Genomic DNA, 19,784 nt, shown 5'->3' on the forward strand with positions numbered 1-19,784 from the left:
GTGAGGGCCTTCATGCTGCATCATAACATGGCAGAGAGCATCACAGGGTGAAAGGCCAAGAGCAGACCAGCTCAGGTCTTTTTTCCTCTTATAAAACCACCAGTCCCATTATGGTGGCCCTACCCTGATGGCCTTGTCTAATCTTAATTACCTCCCAAAGACCCCATCTTCAAATATCAACATGAATGTGAGGACTACGTTTCCAACACGTGAAATTTAGGGAACACACTCACACCATAGCAATGCGAGAAACTGCTAAAAACATACAATTTACCAAAACAGACACAAGAAGAAAGAGACACCATGAAGTTCTTGTAGTAGTTTAAATATGGGCACAATTTTTTTGCAGTCAAATGCTACCAAGTAGCCTTCCTACCTCTTTAATCTGAGCTGGGCTTATGACTTCTTTGATCCATAGAATGTGGTAAAAGTGAATGTCTGAAGTTTCCATTTTTACTGTCTTGGACCCCTGAGACCATCATATAAGCTAGTCCAGCCTATTCTAAATAGAGGACACATAGAGATGTTCTAAAATGTAGCCTGGATCACCATTTTGTCTGTTTTAATCACACTTCTTTTAGTTGCATGGCACAGAACCCCACTCAAGCTACCTGGGGTTCCTCTGAGCTGAGACAAATGGTATAAAATCCTGCAACCCTGAACTTACAGGATTTCTACCTGGCTCCTAAACCAATTAGCAACTTCATCTTGGAGATTAATCCCTAGGAGAGACTCCCATGGGCCAGGCTCATTCTTCCAAGCAGAGCATAACCCTTGGATATCAAATGGCCAGTTACTCCAATTTCCAGAAGTTTGGGATCACCTCCAGGGAGGAGAGCCTCATCTGAATGGTGAATGTGGGTGCAGGCCATGGGTATGTTCAGCTCAGCCCTCTGAGGTCTCCTTCTCTCCTGTATACATGTCTGTCTGCTTTCTGCTCTTTAGGACCTGTCCCTGTGGGGAGCCTGTATCAAACAGCTGTGCCCATGGAGACTGTATTCCTGAGAATCTTGAAGAAGCTGCAGCAGTCACTGTTGGTATCTTCCCAGATCCACTCAGCATCTTCTGTATGTTTAAGACTGCTTACCTGATCCCATTATACTCTGCTTAGGACTCTTTCTGATGGCAGAAAGAAACTTGGCCTATGAAGGGCAGGCCAGAAGTACCAGATTGTCAATGCCCATGGAAACAGCCCTTGATGACAGATGGGAAGTTGGTAAACACAATTCCCTTGCTCCTTCATAGGGTAACTGCGTATGTTCTATACAGTCTCCCACAGGTCACCAGTGGGACTGAGTCCCAGTTGCCCACAGTGGTAACTTGCTTGATAATGCACCATTTATTGGCCGCCTTCCTCTCTAAATCTCCCTTCTCCATTCCTTTACCAGTGTTTGTGAAATCAAACTCAAACTACCATCTGCACTCAAATTCTGAGTTGGCTTCTGGAAAAATGGAAACTGAGAACAGAAATCCAGCACATAGGCCAGGTGCAGTCACTCATGCCTGTAATCCCAGCACTTTGGGAAGCTGAGGCAGGTAGATCACCTGAAGTCAGGAGTTTGAGATCAGCCTGACCAATATGGTAAAACCCTCTCTCTACTAAAAATACAAAAATTAGCCGGGCACGGTGGCAGGCACCTGTAATCCCAGCTACTTGGGAGGTTAAAGCAGAAGAATCACTTAAACCCAGGAGGCAGAGGATGTAGTGAGCCAAGACCGTGCCATTGCACTCCAGCCTGGGCAACAAGAGCGAAAACTCCATCTCAAAAAAAAAAAAAAAAAGAAAAGAAAAGAAATCCAGTGCATAGCCTTCTAAGCCACACATCCTCCCATATAGTTGTTTTCAGTAATAATGCCAGTATTTTCACCTCCATTGCCTAATGCCTCAAACTACTGCCCAACTGATTCTGAAATCAGCAGGGAGAGGCATGTTATTTATCATCCCCCCCAAGCCTCCAGAAAACTGAATACAGACTTGGAGAGTGCAGCTGGTGCTGTGTCAAGTGCTTATAGTCCTAGCTACTCTGGAGGCTGAGGCAGAGGACCACTGGAGCCTAGGAGTTCGAGGCCACAGTGAGCTATCAGTGTACTACTGCACTCCAGCCTGGGCAACAGAGCAAGACCCTGTCTTTAAAATATATATATATGTTAAGAAAATAACAGAGGAATGCTAGAGTGGAAAGGAGCGAGGGCCTTTCCCCCATACACATGCAGCAGGAGACAGGAAATGGCTGTGTGGCAGAGTTCACAAGGGAGGCAGGTGGTCTCGACCCTGGGGCACAGCTGCAGCATCCTGCTCTTCCCTGGTCCTTCCTTTGCACACTCGGTAAAGCTGGGTAACACACGACTCTGCCCAGCCAGCTCTCCTAGGGCCCTCTCGGGATGGATGGCAGGAATCAATGCCCAGTATACGCAGTCTTTATTTATTGGAAGTCCTGATATCCAGGAAAGCCAGTCACACAGCCAGGGCTCAGGACTCCATCTGGCCACTCTGCAGGGGAGGGGTGCAGGGGGCAGTCATTCATATCCAGTTTTCCTGCAGGCAAAGGAGTCCTCAGGAGGCAGGAAGTGGCTGTGCCTGTGGAGAAAGCACATCAACATCCACTAGCACCTCCTCTGTGCCCAGCCTGGGGACCACTGCTGGGGAGCCTGTGTAGACACCACAGAGGGTGACCTTGCAGAGCCCACAGGCGGAGGGAGAGGGTGTCGGGCAATGACCTTGGCCCTGGGTCATGTGAACAAGTCAGCTGAGGTGAAGTGTCATGGGGGGCAGGGAAGGCTCCATTCTGCTATATTTACCCGTCACTTGTCATGTGCCCAGCAGGCAAAACTCTCTGACTCAAGCAGGGAGAGACAGACAATAAATATGCCAACCTGCGAGAAATTCTATGAAGAAAACTCAATCAGGGTAAACGGCAGAGGTGTGTGTGGAGTGGCAGGAACATGAACCACTTCAATTGTTAGCCACAAAAACACGGGACGTTCTGTAAAGTCTGCATGCCATGCTGTAGGAGATGAGAATGTTTGTGTTTGCAATCGTGTAGACCAGAGAATGCGGGAGGCCCAAACCTCACTGTCCCCAGCTAGGAAGGAAAAATTGTAACTGGGATGCCATCCCCAAGAAGGAGGGGACGGTGGGGAGGAGCTGCGTATAGTTACTCTGAGTGTACTGAAAAGTCACAAGAAGGTTTTAAAGGGGAGAGATGTGACCTAATTCCTTTTTTTTTCTTTGTTGAGAGACAGAACCTTGCTCTGTGCCCAGGCTGGAGTGCAGTGGCACAATCTTGGCTCACTGCAACCTCTGCCTACTGGGTTCAAGCAATTCTCCTGCCTCAGCCTCCCAGGTAGCTGGGATTACAGGCACCCATCACCAGGCCTGGCTAATGTTTTGTGTTTTTAGTAGACACAGGGTTTTGGCATGTTGGCCAGGCTGGTCTCAAACTCCTGATCTCAGCTCATCCACCCAACTCAGCCTCCCAAAGTGCTGGAATTACAGACATGAGCCACTGCGCCCAGCCCTAATTCCCATGTTTAAAAGATCCTTTGGCTGCCAGGGAAGAGAAGACTGTCAGGGCAGGGGTGGCCATAGGGAGACCAGGGAGAGGCTGGTTGCTGGTCCAGAGAGGGAAGCAGCAAATGGCTCTAAGACAGAAGGATGGGGTCTTTACTGTTCGGATGCCCAAAAAACTTGAAAGAGAGAAATGTCCTCAACAGCTGACTGAGAACAGTATGTGATCATTAGGAAATGTTTCCGGAGGAGAATTAAGTTCCCACTGGCTCTCAAGGGTTGTAGTTTCTGCCCTTGGGGTCTGAACTATTCACTTATCCCTGCCTTACAAAAACAATGAATGAATGCCTACAGGGCCTGGTATGAAGGGCATCGCCCCAATCTTCAGCTGAGAGCTCCCCTGACACAGGTATAGGATGTAAGCTTTGATGGAGGGGCTCAGACACTTGGAAACTTGAAGACAGGGGTGGGAAGTGGGTGGAGAGGTCTTCTGAGAGAGGTGCCATCTAAGCTGGAATAGGAATTAGCCAGGAGATGGATTAGGAAGGGCAGTGCAGGCAGAGGAAAACAGCTGGACAAAAGCAGCAGAGACATGCACTTGAGTAACTGCATGTTCACTGGGGCTGGAACACAGAGTTTAAGGGGGAAAGTGGGGAGAGGTAGGGCCATGGGTCGCAGGAGATGTACCCTGTGGGCTGTTCTGGCGTTGAGACTTGGTCTGGTGGAAGTTAGCACCATGAAAAGGTTTCTAAATAGAAGCAGAACATGGTCACATTTCTCTGAGATCAGTCTCGGATGATCACCAAGAATGAATGGAAGGTCAAGACGGAACATGGAGCCTAAGAGAAGGATGGTCAGGTGGCCCAAGAGAGAAAACAGGGCTGCAGGGGCACAGAGAGGGCCTCAGGAGAGGGTGTTGAGAGGGGCTGGGGAAAGATGGGACTTTCACCTTTGGAGCTCACAGTGAGGGAGGCAGTAAACATCTAAGAGAGCATTTCTCAACCTTTTTCCATTACTGCCTCTCCCCAAGGAGTCTTGTTAGACTTTTGTTCTAATTGCCCAACCATGAAATGTACATATCACAGATATACTGCATATCTGGTTTACATACTACATACATTTAAAAGAGTGAGCTTTTTTTGGCCACCCCAGTCCAGCCCCTCTCCAGTGCAGCTGAGAAGTGCAGTGAGAAAGAATAGAGAGAGTAAAGGAGGAGGTTAATGAAGTCAGCCTAGGGAAGAACACAGAGAATCCAGCAAGGACCTGGAATTTGTTCTCAATGTGTCGCAAAGCCACTGAAGAGCTTTAAGCTTAAGTGTAATGAGACTAGATTTCAGTTCTATGTGCTCATCCAGGCCACTTGCTCATCTAGGCAAGAGAAGACGGATGAAAGGAGACCAGGGAGAAGGCTGGGGCAGGTATCCTGGAGGTGGAGGGTGAGGGGGTGGTAGACCAAAGCAGGAGCTGTAGGGGGCAAGAAGTGATGATGTTTTGGATCCCGGATGTCTGGCAAAGGCCTGTGTAGTGGGGTAGGGCTGAGGATGACTCCAAAGTCTTTACCCAGAACAACCAGAATAATGAAGGGGATGTTATGGAGAAATGAGATGAACTGAGGTGAGCCCCTCTTACCTCCACAGTCGTAGGTGAGCGTGGCAGTTGCACCTGCTCAGCGCACTGCAGGAAGCGGCGCATATGCTCCGCACAGTTGCCCATAGCTGCCTCGTTCTGCCGAAGACACTCCTCAAAGGCCTCGAAAGGCTGAGCACAGGCCTGGCGGATCTGACGGATGATTGGGCTGTGGGGGTAGGGCAGTTTGGACCCTGGGAGATTCCCACCCCACTGCCCACCCTCCACACTGTCTCATACATGCCCACACTCACTGAGCGGAGGTGCATTGGGCAATGCTCATCTTAAGGTAGTGACAGTCCCGCTGCCAGGATTCAGGTTTGGCGGCCACACATTGGCCATACTGCTCCAGCTCCCGGCCGCAGTAGCGAGCGGTGATCTCCAGGGCTGCCTGCCTGTGGGACAAGATGGGGTGAGGATCATTCTTGGCAGCAGACAAGAAAGGAATTTTTTTTTTTTTAATTTATTTTAAGAGACAGGGGTGTCACTGTGTGGCCCAGGCTGGAGTGTAGTGGCATGATCATAACTCACTGTAGCCTCCAACTCCTGGATTCAAGTGCTCTTCCTGCCTCAACATCCTAAGTAGCTGGGACCACAGGCATGAGCCACCATGCCCAGATGATTTTTTATGTTTTGTAGAGGCAGGGTCTTGCTATGTTCCCAGGGTGGTATCGAACCCCTGGACTCAAGAGATCCTCCCGCTTAAACCTCCCAAAGTGTCGGGATTACGGGCATGAGCTATGGTGCCTGGCAAAGAAAGGCAGTAGTTCTAATCTGGGTCTGAAGTAGGACTAGGTGCCCAGGGCAGATGTGGGAGTCTGAAGGATGCTGAGATAGGGCCAAAGTGTAGAGGTGAGGCCTAGCCCTGGGGCTTGTAAAGCAGGAGGAGAGCTTTCAATGCCTTCAGGATCCTAGAAGACAGGCCTTGAAATCCAGGCATCCCCGAGTAGGCCTGGGGATCATGCAGAGAAGACTCAGGGCCTTAGAAGTAAGATCTAGAATTCTAGAGTGAGAGCTTGAGACCTCTAAATGGGTTTGGGGGGGTTCTAAAAATAAGGTTTAGAGGTCCAGGAGGTGGGTCTCAGGTCCTGGGAAAGTGTCTTAGCCAAAGACTCTTTAAGATGAAACCTGAGGCCCTGGAGTAGGACTCAAGGCCCCAGGGGCGTGAGGTCTGGAAGCCCTGGATGAGGTTGGTGCTCTGGGAATCCCGGGCAAGGTCAGAGGGGTCTAGGAACAAGTCTATGGATCCTACAGGTGAGGACTAGGGTCCTAGGAAGATCTGGAAGGTTCAAAAGGTAAAGTTTGGTGATCAACAGGGAGGAACCTGGAGCCCTAAGGACAAGTGTAGGAATCCTAGAGGTCCCTAAATAAGTCTGTAGTCTTAGGATTTCGGTGTAGAGGGCCGGACCTGGGGTACTGGGGGCAGAGCTTGGGTGAAGAGTGACTGGACCGAAGTCCTAAGCCGCTACGAGAGGGGGCAGGGCCTAAACCCTTAGAAGGTGGGGCTTGGGCATGCGGAGGGTTGGAGCTTGTAAGGGAAGGCGCTGCATCTTGAGGGTCGGATCTCCAAGAAGCAGAGAGACTAGTCCTAATTCTGGAGGTCCCAGACTAGGTCTAGATCACTGGGTAAGAAGGGGTGCGGCAGCACCTACGGCAGACGTGCTCCCACTACTCACATCTCGAGATCTTTGCCGGTGTGGCTCAGTCCGGAAGGAACGACCCGCCTTTTCCGGTATCAGTTGCCATGGCGGCGCCCGGCCCCAGCTTGTTTTTTTTCCCGGTAGCCGATTGGACTAGTAGCCTGTTCCCTTTAGGGTTAATCTGTCATGGCGGCGCCCTACCTCTTTTTCCGGCTCCGGCTAGTCCGGGCGGCGCCCTGGCTCCCTCTTCGGGCTAAATTGCTTAATCCCTATTTCCGGCTTGCAATGGCAGCGCCCAGGGCTCAACGGAAGTAAACAATGGAGAGTACGGTCGTGCCTCGGCTCCAAAGAGAGTGCAACGCCGAGATGCGCGGCACCTCACGGGATTGAGCAGCAGACACAAGCTCTCCAGATCTCCCGACTGGAGCTGGTGGCGAGCGGCTGTAGTTGCTGCAGCGTCTCAACATGCTGTTCCCGTTTTGGTGCGGTGCTGTGGCGGTCGGCTGTTGGGCTCAGGGATAGAGGGCCTGATGCCTAACGCCGTGCTGCCACCGTCGGCCTTGCGCAGACGCTGGTAGTCCTCCTGGCACCCTGTTTCACGCGAGCGCTTGGAACTGGAGGGAAGAGGGAGTCAAACTAAGAGCCAAACTAACTTGGCTTGCGCCTCCCGTTTACTTAGCCTGAATGACCCAGACGTTCCCCTCCAACCCTTAGCATAGGCCAGGACAGACATGGTGTTTAATCCCGACTCCATCAAACTAACAGCCAGTTACTTCCTCTCTTTGTAATTCATGCCTGCTAGTGTAGCAGCATTTCCCCCTCCCTTCTGATCTGTCTTAAAAGTGTGAAGTTAGATGTGGGCGTGAGTTTCCTCACTTAAGAGACTGGATATCCCATGGTTAGAACTGAGCATCAGTCCTGCCGTTTAGTTTGCAGATCTTTCAAGATTCTAGTCAAAACGAGCGGAACATTTTGCAGTTAATCAGAGTCGAAGATAACAAGAGCTTCTTGACTGTGAACTAGAACGACCACTTGGAGTCTCAATGTGTTTGTAAAATGATGACGATAACAGTGACATCATAGAGGACACAGTGCAAGTGAAGAGTTGGGTACAGAGCTTGGGGCCCCAGGAGTTCTGGGTGAGAACTGTACGGGAGGCTGTTCTGAGCAACCCTGGTTAGCAGTTGACATCCGAAGACCAGCAGTGGCCATCTGAATCTGCCATGGGTACTTAAAGAAAGCTTTACACCTTGAGATCCCTCCATTCTTCCTTCTTAAATTTCCAATTGTATGTTTGATGGGAGAAGAGGGGAAGGAATCAACATTTCAAAGCTCTGGAAAAAGATAACTGTTTTTGGCTCCAAATGTGGACTAAATCCCTAGATTTTCGTCTACTGAGAGAATGAACTCAACCCATCCCATTTCCTTGTTAAGCAAAAAGCGATACGCCAAAGATGCATTTTGACATGCTGAAAGGGCCTTAGAAGCTGCCTCAGAAGGTCTGTCTAACCTTGTCTTGTTCGTGTGTGGGGGTGGGGTCGCCCACAGGTGCACAGGGAGAGAGTTTCTGAAATGTTCTTATCTAACCAAGAAATCTTTAAAAAAAAATTCAATTGTCGTAAACCCTCTTTCTAGGGACCTCGTTAAAGACCTATGAAAAATCAACTACCTTTTAACGGGAAAATCAAACTAAAATGTTTTAAAGAGATTTATTTTCAGCCAGTATGAGTTACTGTGGTCTAGGGAACACAGGCTCAAGAGGTCCTGAGAAAGTGTGCCCGAGACAGTAGAATTACAGTTTGGTTTTATACATTCTAGGGGGGGCAGGAGTTACAGACAAAGACAAATCAGTACATGAAAGGTGAGGATTGTGTTCAGCTGGGTGCAGAGGCTCACGCCTGTAATCCCAGCACTTTGGGAGGCCAAAGTGGGTGGATCACGAGGTCAGGAGTTTGAGACTAACCTGACTACAAAAAAATACAACCCCATCTCCACAAAAAATTGGCCAGGTGTGGTGGCAGGCACCTGTAGTTCCAGCTACTCAGGAGGCTGAGGCATGAGAATTGCTGCAGAGGTTGTAGTGAGCTGAGATCACACCACTGCACTCCAGCCTGGGTGACAGAGCATTATTCTTTCAAAAAAAAAACCAAAACTCAACTATATTTTTATAATACATTTTGTAGTACCACTTGTAACCACTTGGGTGTGTGGATTGCCCATTAAATAAAAGTTTACAGTTGACCCTTGAACAACATGGATTTAAACTGTACTGGTTCTCTTATACTCGGATTTCTTCTGCCTCTGCCACTCTGAGACAAGACCAACCCCTCTTCCTCCTCCTCAGCCTACTCAATGTGAAGAGGACAAGGATGAAGGCCTTTATGATGATCCACTTGCACTTAATGAATAGTATATTTTCTCTTCCTTATGACTTACTTAATAACACTTTATTCTCTCTAATTTACTGTTGCAAGAATACAGTATATAATGCATATAACATACAAAATATGTGTAAATCTACTGTTTATATCATCAGTAAGACTTCAGGTCAATAACAGGCTATTAGTAAAGTTTTGGGGGAGTCAAAAGTTATATGTGGATTTTCTACTGCATTGTTTAAGGGTCAACTGTAGATTGAAGAGCTACCTAGGAGGGTAGAGTTGACTGACAGGACTGGGACTGAAGTGTCAACAATGGCGATAGACTCCCGACAACCCTGGAGTGGGGATGTCTAAGGATAGATGTCATCCACTGGGCAGGGTTGGTGCTGCCAGTGTGTCATGTGCTGCAGCCTCTTTTACTACAACAAATACGGGAGTCACAAATATGGCATACGGTGGTAGCTTCTGTTAGAAACATTGGCCAGGCACGGTGGCTCGTGCCTGTAAATCCCAGCACTTTGGGAAACTAAGATGGGTGGATTGCTTGAGCCCAGGAGTTTGAGACCCGCCTGGGCAACATGGCGAAACCCTCTACAAAAAATATAGAAGTTACCTGGGTGTGGTGATGTCATAGGTAGTGGATTTATCCTTCCAATACCAACAACTAAAAAATCTGGACAAAATAGGAGACAACAGAGTTCAGAAATTGGAAACAAGCATTGTAGCACAGTGGTCCCCAAGAGAAAGCAGACAAATGAAGTGACACTAGTGGCCTGGCTTATGTTGGGAGAGTTAGTTTCCAGGCTACATAGCCCAGGGGTGTCCCTGGGTTGAGACAAAGTTGAGAATTCAGTGAGGCCAAGGCAGCTAGTTTGTAAGGCAGGGTACCAGGGAGTAGCATGCACAGGCCTGCAAAGGGTTTCCTGTACATGTAGCCCACAGCATGCCTGTGAACACACTCCTGGAGGCCAAGGGAACCACCACCCAGGAGGGTGCAGGCAGAGCAATCCTGGAGCTTGCAGTTGTCCATGTTCTGTCCCATGCCCCCCCACCCCATGCAGCCATAGTGTAGAACATCACTGTGCACTGGGTAAATTACTCAAAGATAGTGCCTTTCTAATGAGGCAAAATTAGCCCTAAATGGCCGCTCTGGTCTCACCTAAGCAAGCTTAGAAAACATAGAAAACGGAAATCTGGTGTATGAAATCAAGATCTCCAGATAGGCCGGGTGTGGTGGCTCATGCCTGTAATCCCAGCACTTTGGGAGGCTGAGGTGGGTGGATCACCTAAGGTCAAGAGTTTGAGACCAGCCTGACCAACAAGGAGAAACCCTGTCTCTACCAAAAACATACAATTAGCTGGGTATGATGGTGCATGCCTGTAATCCCAGCTACTCGGGAGGCTGAGGCAGGAGAATCCTCCTCCGGGAGGCGGAGGTTGTGGTGAGCCAAGATCGTGCCATTTCACTGCAGAGCGAGACTCCATCTCAAAAGAAAAAAAAAAAAGATCTCCAGATACAGTAAATACAATTTATGACAAAAATAGCACAAAGGCCAAGAGTCTGGAAAGTGTGTGCTGTTGCAAAGTTGTTCTACCTGTGAAGTGATAGAATATTACATAAATGTGTGACAAGTCTAAAGATGTACACTAGAAATTTTAAAAGAAACAACAAAAAATGAAAATGGAGGTAGAGTTAATAAGCCAACAAAGGAGACAAAAATGGGATAATAAAAAATAAATTAGCCCCACACAAGCATGTATGGATATCTGATTTTTTTTTTTTTTTTTTTTTACGAGACAGGGTTTCACCCTGTCACTCAGGGTGGAGTGTAGTGGTGCAATCATGGCTAACTGCAGCCTCCACTCCCAGGCTCAGACGATCCCTTCCACCTCAGCCTCCCGGGGAGCTGAGACTACAGGTGCACACCACCATGCCTGGCCAATTTTTTTTAGTAGGTACGGGATCTGTTGCCCAGGCTGGATTCAAACTCCTGGGCTCAAGCAGTCATCCAACCTCAGCCTCTCAAAGTGTAGGGATTACAGGCATGAGCCACTGCGCCTGGCCTATGGCCATCTGATTTTTGACAGAAGTGCAGAAATAATTCAATAGAGAAAGGATAGTTTTCAAGTTACAGTGCTGGAGCAATTGGATATCTACTGGCAAAACAACAACAACAAAAAACCTTATGCATTGTACAAAAATGAACTGTATGTGGAAAATGGATTATAGATTTAAATATAAAGCATAAAAGTATAAAACCTTTAGAAAATAATATATGAGAAAATCTTTGGCCTAGATGATGAGTTCTTAGACACAGTACCAAAAACCAGTAAATTGGGCTTCATCAAAGTTTAAATTTGTTTCTCGCAAAATACCTGTGGAGATGATGAAGACAAACTATGGACTGGGCGAAAATATCTGCAAAGAACTTGTGTGACAAAGGCTTTGTATTTGGAATATATAATGAAGTCTTAAAATTCAACAGTAAGAAGACAATCCAATTAAAAAATGAACACCAGACATTTCACTGAAGATGTATAGATGGCAGATGAACACATGAAGAGATGTTCAACATCTTTAGCCATTAGAGAAATGCAAATTAAAGTCACAATGGGATATCACTACACATCTGTGAGAATGGCTAAAGTAAGAAATAGCGGGCTGGTCCAAGTGCAGTGGTGTTGCAACAAATTGACCACAACCATTTGCAGATTTATTTGTTCCTTTTCCACTCCCACTGCTTCACTTGACTGGCCTTAAAAAAAAGGTGACATCACCAAATGCTGGTTGGTCAGAATGCCAAGAAATGAATCACTCGTACATTGCTAATAGGAATGTAAAATGGCACAGTCACTCTGAAAAGTTTGGCAGTTTCTTTTCTTTTCTTTTTTTTAAAATATATATATATATATATATATATATATATATATATATATATATATATATATACTTTTTTTTAATAAGACAGGGTTTCTCCATGTTGGTCAGGCTGGTCTCGAACTCCCAACCTCTGGTGATCTGCCTGCCTCGGCCTCCCAAAGTGCTGGGATTACAGCATGCGCCACCCTGCCCGGCCTGGCAGTTTCTTAAACAATATATGCAACTACCAAATGACCTAGCAATTGCAATTGTGAACATTTGTCCCAGGGAAATTCAACTTAAGTTTACACAAAAACCTGTACCATAGTCCCCCTTAACTGCAGTTTTGCTTTTTTTTTTTGACTCTAGTCTTGCTCTGTTGCCCAGGTTGGAGTGCAGTGGCATGATCTCAGCTAACTGCAACCTTCGCCTCTTGGGTTCAAGTGATTCTTCTGCCTCAGCCTCCCGAGTAGCAGGGATTACAGGCATGCCCCAGTAAGCCCAGCTAATTTTTGTATTTTTAGTAGAGTTGAGGTTTCCCCATGATGGCCAGGCTGGTCTTGAACTCCTGATCTCAAGTGATCCACCCACCACGGCCTCCCAAAGTCCTGGGATTACAGGTGTGAGCCACCACACCTGGCCAGTTTTGCTCTCTGCAGTTTCAGTTACCCACAGTCTAAAAATATGAGTACAGTATATTTTAAGGCCACATTCATATAACTTTTATTACAGTATAATTGTTCTAATTGTTGTCAATCTCTTACAGTGCCTAATTAAACTTCATCAAAGGTATGTATAGGAAAAAATATGTATAGGATATATAGTATATATAGCACATATAGATAGTGTATGTACTATCCATGGTTTCAGACACCCACTGGGAGTCTTGGGATATATTCTTCAAGGGCAAAGGTCTGTTATATGTGATTGTTTAGATTATTGTTAATGCCCAAAATTGGAAACAACCAAAATGTTCAAGGTGAATGGTTAAACAATGTACATATATACTATGAAGTGCTATGTAGCAATAAGAAGGAATTAGCTCCTGATACATGCAACTACTTGGATCTATCTCAAGGGAATTGAATAAAAAGGCCATTCTCAAAAGGTTATACTTCATGATTCCATTTACATACGATTCTTGAAATAGAGATGAAGAGCAGATTAGTGGTTTCCAGGGGTTAGAAATCGGGGACAGGCATGGAAATGTCTATAAAGGGACAGTATGGCAGAGCGCTGTGATGAGAACAGCTCTGTATCTTGATTATGTTGGTGTCACATCAATATACACAAGTGAAAAAATAGAACTATATACCACACACAGCACAAATGAGTGCATGTAAAATAGATGAAATTTGAGTAAGCTCTGTGGACTGTCCCAATGTCAATTTCTTAGTGGTAAATCTACAATTTAAAATAAAAAGCTAAAAAAAGAAACCATTTTTTTGGGAAATGTTTTTAGTGCTGCTAAAAATGAAGTGGAGTCATGACAAAAGACCCCAGCTGTGGGATCCTGTAGTAGACAGAGCCTGGAATAGTGTACAAAAGCATATAGTTGGGATTCTAACAGCAGGGGGAATTGTCAGTCAAGAGAATGGAGTTTTTCCTTATTCTTCTCAACCAGTTTTCTGAAGCAAAGCCTATCTTTTCTATTAAATTTTTTCTTTAGCCTTTTCTTGAGACGAGGTCTCACTCTGTCACCCAGGCTGGAGTATGGTGACACAATCTTGGCCCATTGCAGCCTGGAACTTCCAGGCTCAGGAGATTCTCCCACTTCAGTCTCCTGAGTAGCTGGAACTATAGGCATGGGTCACCACACCAGGCTAATTTTTTTTATTTTTGTAGAGAAGGGGTTTCCCCATGTTGCCCAGGCTGGTCTCAAATTCCTGGGCTCACACAATCTGCTGAACCAAAGTGTTGGGAACACAGGTGTGAGCCACTGCACCCAGCCTTAAATTTATAAAATAAACAAGGTCCTGCTCTGCCACCTAGGCTGGAGTGCAGTGGCATAATCTCAGCTCACTGCAGCCTTGACCTCCTGGGTTTAAGCAATCCTCCCACCTCAGCCTCCCAAGTAGCTGGGACTACAGCGGTGTGCCACCATGCTTAGCTAATTTTTTGTTGTTGCTGCTTTTTGTTTTCTGTAGAGATGAAATCTCAGCCTAGGCTGGTCTAGAACTTCTAGGCTCAAGTGATTCCTCCTGTCTAAGCCTCCTAAAATGATGGGATTACAGGCACAAGCCACAATGCCCAGCCTGTAAAGACTATCTTGAAATGATAGCTTTTTCTCAGTCTTTTCCTATCTGCCTTATAATTAGTGACAGAGCATCTAAAGCCAAACTCAGTAAAGAATTACCTTAGGAAAGCTTTCATCATCAAAGCATTTTTTTTTTTGAGATGGAGTCTTGCTGTTATTACCCAAGCTGAAGTGCAGGGGTGCGATCTCAGCTCACTCCAACTTCCGCCTTCCAGTTTCAAGCGATTCTCCTGCCTCAGCCTCCTGAGTAGCTGGGATTACAGGCACCCAAGCTGGTCTCGAACACCTGACCTGAGGTGATCCACCTGCCTCAGCCTCCCAAAGTGCTGGGATTACAGGCATGAGTAACATCGCCCAGCCCAAAAAGCATCTTAAAATTGCACAAGTATAAACAAGATGATCTATTATCAACACTGTTTACAATGGCCAAAGATAAGTCACCAGAGTATTTGCAGAAAAAATTATAATGGCCAAAGAATGGAACAACTCAAATACACAGGGGATAGTATATTCATACAATAAAATACTGTACACAAAAAAGAAAACATAACCGGCACTCTACACACTGCTATGAAAGCAAGTCAATATAAATGCAGAAAAAAGCCAAGTGTAGAAGTGTAGACTAAATATAAAAATACTCACTGGAGGCTGGGCACAGTGGTTTACACCTATAATCCCAGCACTTTGGGAGGCCGAGGCGGGTGGATCATTTGAGGTCAGAGTCTTTAAGACAGGGTCTTCCTCATATTACACAGGCTGGCCTTGAACTCCTGCACTCAAATGATCCTCCCACCTCAGCCTCCCAAATAGCAGGGATTACAGATGCAGGGCACCATGCTTGGCTTCCAAAATGGATGAATCTTGTTTCACTATGCTAAGTGAAATAAGCCAGTCACAGGACAAATATTGCATGATCCCACTATATGAGATATCTATAATAGTCAAACTCATACAAACAAATACAAAAAAAAAAGAGTAGAAGAGTCGTTGCTAGGGGCCACGGAAATGGAGAGTTGTTCAACAGGCATAAAACTTCAGTTACGGAAGATAAATAAGGTCTAAAGAGCTGCTGTACAACATGGTACCTATAATTAACAATAACTTATTGCACACTTAAAGATTTAAGAGGGTTGGTCTTGAGTTGTGTTCTTACCACAGAAAACAAAAACCCAGCAGCAACCAAAAAGCAAAAAACAAAGGGGTAGGAGGAAATTTGTGAAGATAACAGATACGTTTACTACCCTGATTGTGGTGATGGTATCAAAGGTGTGTGCATACAGTCAAACCTATCAAATTGTATACATTAAATATGTAACAACTGTACTTCTACACAGCTGGTAAAAAAACACTGTACCTCTTTATTTTTATTTCAATGTGGCTATAAGAAAATAGAAAATTACATTATATTACAGCTTGTATTCTATTTGTATAGTACTGTCCTGCTCAAGATGGACTAACAGGTGTGTGAAAGTCACTGCCTGCTGAGAACAGGGTGTAGGGAACGTGGGGTTGGAAAGGAGACTTGTCACTATATGTATGCTCTTCCATTTATCAATATTTCATTTTTTTTTTTTTTAAGATGGAGTTTCGCTCTGTTAGCCAGGCTGGAGTACAGTGGCGCCATCTCGGTTCACTGCAACCTCCACCTCCTGGGTTCAAGCAATTCTCCTTCCTTAGCCTCCTCAGTAGCTGAGATTACAGGCACCTGCCATCGTACCTAATTTTTATATTTTTAGTAGAGACAGGATTTCACCATCTGGGCTAGACTGGTCTCAAATTCCTGACCTCGTGATCCACCCGCCTCTGCCTCCCGAAGTGCTAGAATTACAGGTGTGAGTCACCACGCCAGGCCTAAATATTTTATATTTTAAGAAGACACATGAAATTTTTGAATATACAGAAAATCATTGTCAATAGTTAATCTACCAGAGATTCAGAAACCTTGTATTCTTGGTTTTCAGGTCTTGGTTGAGAGTTCTAATACCTTTGAAAAATCTCAGGAGTAACCTAGTAATAATATCTTCATTGAACTAAAATTACATTTTGCTTTAATCTGATAGGTCTGCTAATCCAAAAGGCCAACATCAAGTTAAACAACATCCAGTTTCACTTTGATGTTCATAGCTGCCAGTTCAGCTACAAAATACCGAAAAACATAAGGCACAGAAACAGTATCGATAGTGTCACTGCGATGACACAGAGTACAGTTGTATTTTCTATTGCGCATGGCAGACCAAGAAGGGGGTGGCTTCTCCAACAGTGGAGAGAGTAAACTGCCACACTTCACACACACGTGGGCTACTGACCGATCTGAGCAGTTGAAGAGGCGGTCATGAAGGAGAAAAGATGTACCGTGAGCTAAAAGCGCATCCCGTTCCATCTCCCCAAAACGGATTCCACCCTGGACGTTTCTTCCACCAATAGGCTGGTTGGTGACTCTGTCTCGGGCTCCAGTTGTCCTTACTTGAAACTTGTCTGAGACCATGTGGCGTAAGCGCTGATAATAAACCACTCCTATGAAGATGTCTGCTTCCAGTTCCAGTCCACTGATGCCACTATATAACCTCTCAGTGCCATAGAAATTGTAGCCAGCAGCTTTTAACATCTCACCAAAGTATTCTAAGGCTGAGTTCTCCTCTGAGAAGATGAAGGGTGTAGCATCATGGCAGAGACCATGCAAAGCTGCAGACTTACCAGCCATACTCTCAATTAACATCCCGATGGTCATGCGGGATGGAAAACCATGGGGATTGAACAGAATGTCTGGGACCATCCCACTCTCAGTAAAAGGCATGTCCTCAACTGGCCACAATCTACTCAAAATGCCCTTCTGCCCATGACGACTGGCAAATTTATCTCCAATAGTTGGGTTCCGAGGCACTCTCATAGTGATGCAAACACACTTGAATTTTCCACTCCCAGTGTCATTACTGCACACTTTGATGTTATCCACAACACAATTTTCTTTACTCCTAGGAAAAAATAAACAAACCGTATAAGGTCAACCTATTTGTTTAAACTTACAGTGATAAGTTTCATTGATATAATTAGTGCTTCATAAAGGATATTTGTAAAACACATTTTTGGGGGTTGGGGGGGAACAGGGTCTCACTCTGTTGCCCAGAGTGGAATGCAGTGGCCTAGTGGAATGCCACTAGGCCTAGCTAACTTAAAAATTTTTTTGTAGACATAGGGTCCCCCACTACAGTGCCCAGGTTGATCTTGAACTCCTGGGCTTAAGGGATACTCCCAAAGTGTTGGGATTGCAGGTGTGAACTACTGTGCCTGGCCTGCAAAACTCATTTTTACCTTTATTCTGCAACAAACAGTTGGTATGAATAGAGCTACTGGTGATATTCACTACAGAATTATGTTCATCTGAAAGAAAACTAGCAACAAAGGCAACTGAAAAATTATTATGAAGACCTATTGAAAATTATATTGTAAAAGAAGCTAAAAGAAGACATTTATAATAAGGGGTCAACATTTTGGCTACGAAACATTCCTAACATTGTATATGAGAAAGATGAAAGATTGGATAATACAGTTTTTTTAAAAAAGCACAAATAGGCCAGGTCAAGTGCCGCACATCTGTAATCCTAGCACACTGGGAGGCTGAGGCAGGTGGATCACTTAAGCCCAGGAGTTTGAGACCAGCCTGGGCAACAAGGCAAAACCATCTCTACTAAAAATACAAAACATTGGTTGGGCATGGTATTATGTGCCTATAGTCCCAGCTACTCGAAGGCTAAGCAAGAGGACTGCTTAGCCCAGGAGGTGAAGGTTGTAGTGAGCTGAGATCACTCCACGCACTCCAGCCTGGCTGAGAGAGTGAGACCCCATCTCAAAACAACAACAACAACAACAACAAAACAAACCAGCTTGGATATCCAAACTTACTTATAGTACATCACAAAACTTTCCCCAGTGTTGAGGTTTAGGTAGCTGTAATACGGATCTCCATACTGCAGTTTTGCTCCTATAAATGGCAGCCCATCATCATCTAACTTCTGCAAAACCCGTGGGTCACCAGGTTTGATTCCAAACACCAGGCTACTATCTCCTTGTTTAATTTTTTCAGAGAGGTCTATGAACTCAGACTTGTAGACACTTCCATGGGCAAAGCCTCGTTCCCAAGAGGCCTTATTCACAATCTGTGAAGTAAAAGAATTGTTCATTTAAAAGGCTGAGGCCAAGTAAGGATTTTCAAAATAAAACTAGGCAGGACTATAATACTTTCTTAGTTTAGGATAACTGGCATCACATTTTAAAACTCTCCCCACATTTTCCACATCACTGATGCGAACTACAAAAACCCAGATATGGCTGGGCACGGTGTCTCACACCTGTAATCCCAACACTTTGGGAGGCCGAGGCAGGCGGATCACTTGAGGTGAGGCAATCAAGACCAGCCTGGCCAATGTGGTGAAACCCCGTATGTACTAAAAAATACAAAAACTAGCTGGGTGTGCTGGCAGGTGCCTGTAGTCCCAGCCATCTGGGAAGCTGAGGCAAGAGAACTGCTTGAACTTGGGAGGCGGAGGTTGCGGTAAGCCAAGATCGTGCCACTGCACGCCAGCATGGGCAATAGAGCGAGATAGTCTCAAAAAAAACAAAAACCCATACATACAGAAATATCTTAAAATCTAATCATACTTAAATATAAAAGGTATATATATCCAAAACCACACTCTTCAACATTTACTCATAATATGTAAGACATAGCATATATGAATATTTAGTGGATATTCCTCATGGCTTGTCCACTTTCAACTTAGACCAAGAACTAATCATTTAATAGAACATCATGTGCCATATACTAGATACTTAGGGACACAAAAATATTCCTTCAGTGATTTCACTGTAAACAAAAAAGTTAAAAAATAAAATGATTGGGACAACATTCCCGGTAAAACTTACCATGGCATCTTCCATATCATAGCCAGTGTAAGAAATCACAGCAACAATGGCATTGGTCCCAATTGGATAGTTATCCATGTCATAATAATCATACATGGAGGGTCTCACCAAGGGACTCTGAGGAGTCTGAAGACGATACAGTTTGTTATCTGATCGGTCTTGATAAGTGAGAAGTGGAAAGCCCATAGTTTGTTTACCTACATGGAGAAAAACACATCTAGGCATTTTCTGCTTCTTTCATCTTGATTATAGGTGTGATATATAACACTGGAAACAACTAAATATTCATCGGAGGAGAATGAATAAATAACTAATTATGGTAGTTATGCTTACTATAGACAAATATATAAGCTGTGAAAATGAAGTAAACCTACATGTATCAATGTGACCGGACCAGAAAAACCATGCTGAGAGGGAGAAAGTGCAGAATGACATTTAATGATACAATGTATGTGTATTTGCAACACACTTCAAACAATTCTATATCTAGTTAATGGATACATGTATGATATAATAAAAGCTTTAAAAGGGGACAGAAAGGAAATACACAAATTACAGGATATCACTACAGGAGGAAGAAGAGGGGATCGTA

At 45.1% G+C, this 19,784-nt stretch overlaps 2 protein-coding genes and 1 long non-coding RNA gene across 5 annotated transcripts in view; 1 reads left to right on the forward strand and 2 right to left on the reverse strand.

Annotated features, from left to right (window-relative positions):
• Positions 1-309: 309 nt before the first annotated feature.
• Positions 310-6,848, reverse strand: CHCHD5 (coiled-coil-helix-coiled-coil-helix domain containing 5). Its single transcript, XM_002757508.7, has 4 exons — positions 6,811-6,848; positions 5,389-5,529; positions 5,138-5,303; positions 310-2,578 (listed from the first exon to the last, which is right to left on the reverse strand). Coding segments are annotated over exons 1-4 (333 nt in total). The 5' UTR covers positions 6,813-6,848; the 3' UTR covers positions 310-2,554.
• Positions 6,849-7,902: 1,054 nt separating this feature from the next.
• Positions 7,903-16,444, forward strand: LOC144579239 (uncharacterized). Its single transcript, XR_013526386.1, has 2 exons — positions 7,903-8,273; positions 16,333-16,444. It is a non-coding gene; the product is annotated as an uncharacterized LOC144579239 (long non-coding RNA).
• POLR1B (RNA polymerase I subunit B) overlaps positions 15,611-19,784 on the reverse strand; it is a 38,292-nt gene continuing 34,118 nt past the window's right edge. For all 3 annotated transcript variants that reach the window (XM_008980279.6, XM_035271961.3, XM_035271960.3), the window contains 3 exons: positions 19,193-19,389; positions 18,173-18,426; positions 15,611-17,244 (listed from right to left, as the gene is read on the reverse strand). In XM_008980279.6, the coding sequence (XP_008978527.3) occupies positions 16,362-17,244; positions 18,173-18,426; positions 19,193-19,389 (1,334 nt within the window). In that variant the 3' untranslated portion in view covers positions 15,611-16,361. The remainder of the gene's footprint in view (positions 17,245-18,172; positions 18,427-19,192; positions 19,390-19,784) is intronic.

Source organism: Callithrix jacchus, chromosome 14 (assembly GCF_049354715.1).
Source record: "Callithrix jacchus isolate 240 chromosome 14, calJac240_pri, whole genome shotgun sequence".
NCBI classification, from domain to species: domain Eukaryota; kingdom Metazoa; phylum Chordata; class Mammalia; order Primates; family Cebidae; genus Callithrix; species Callithrix jacchus.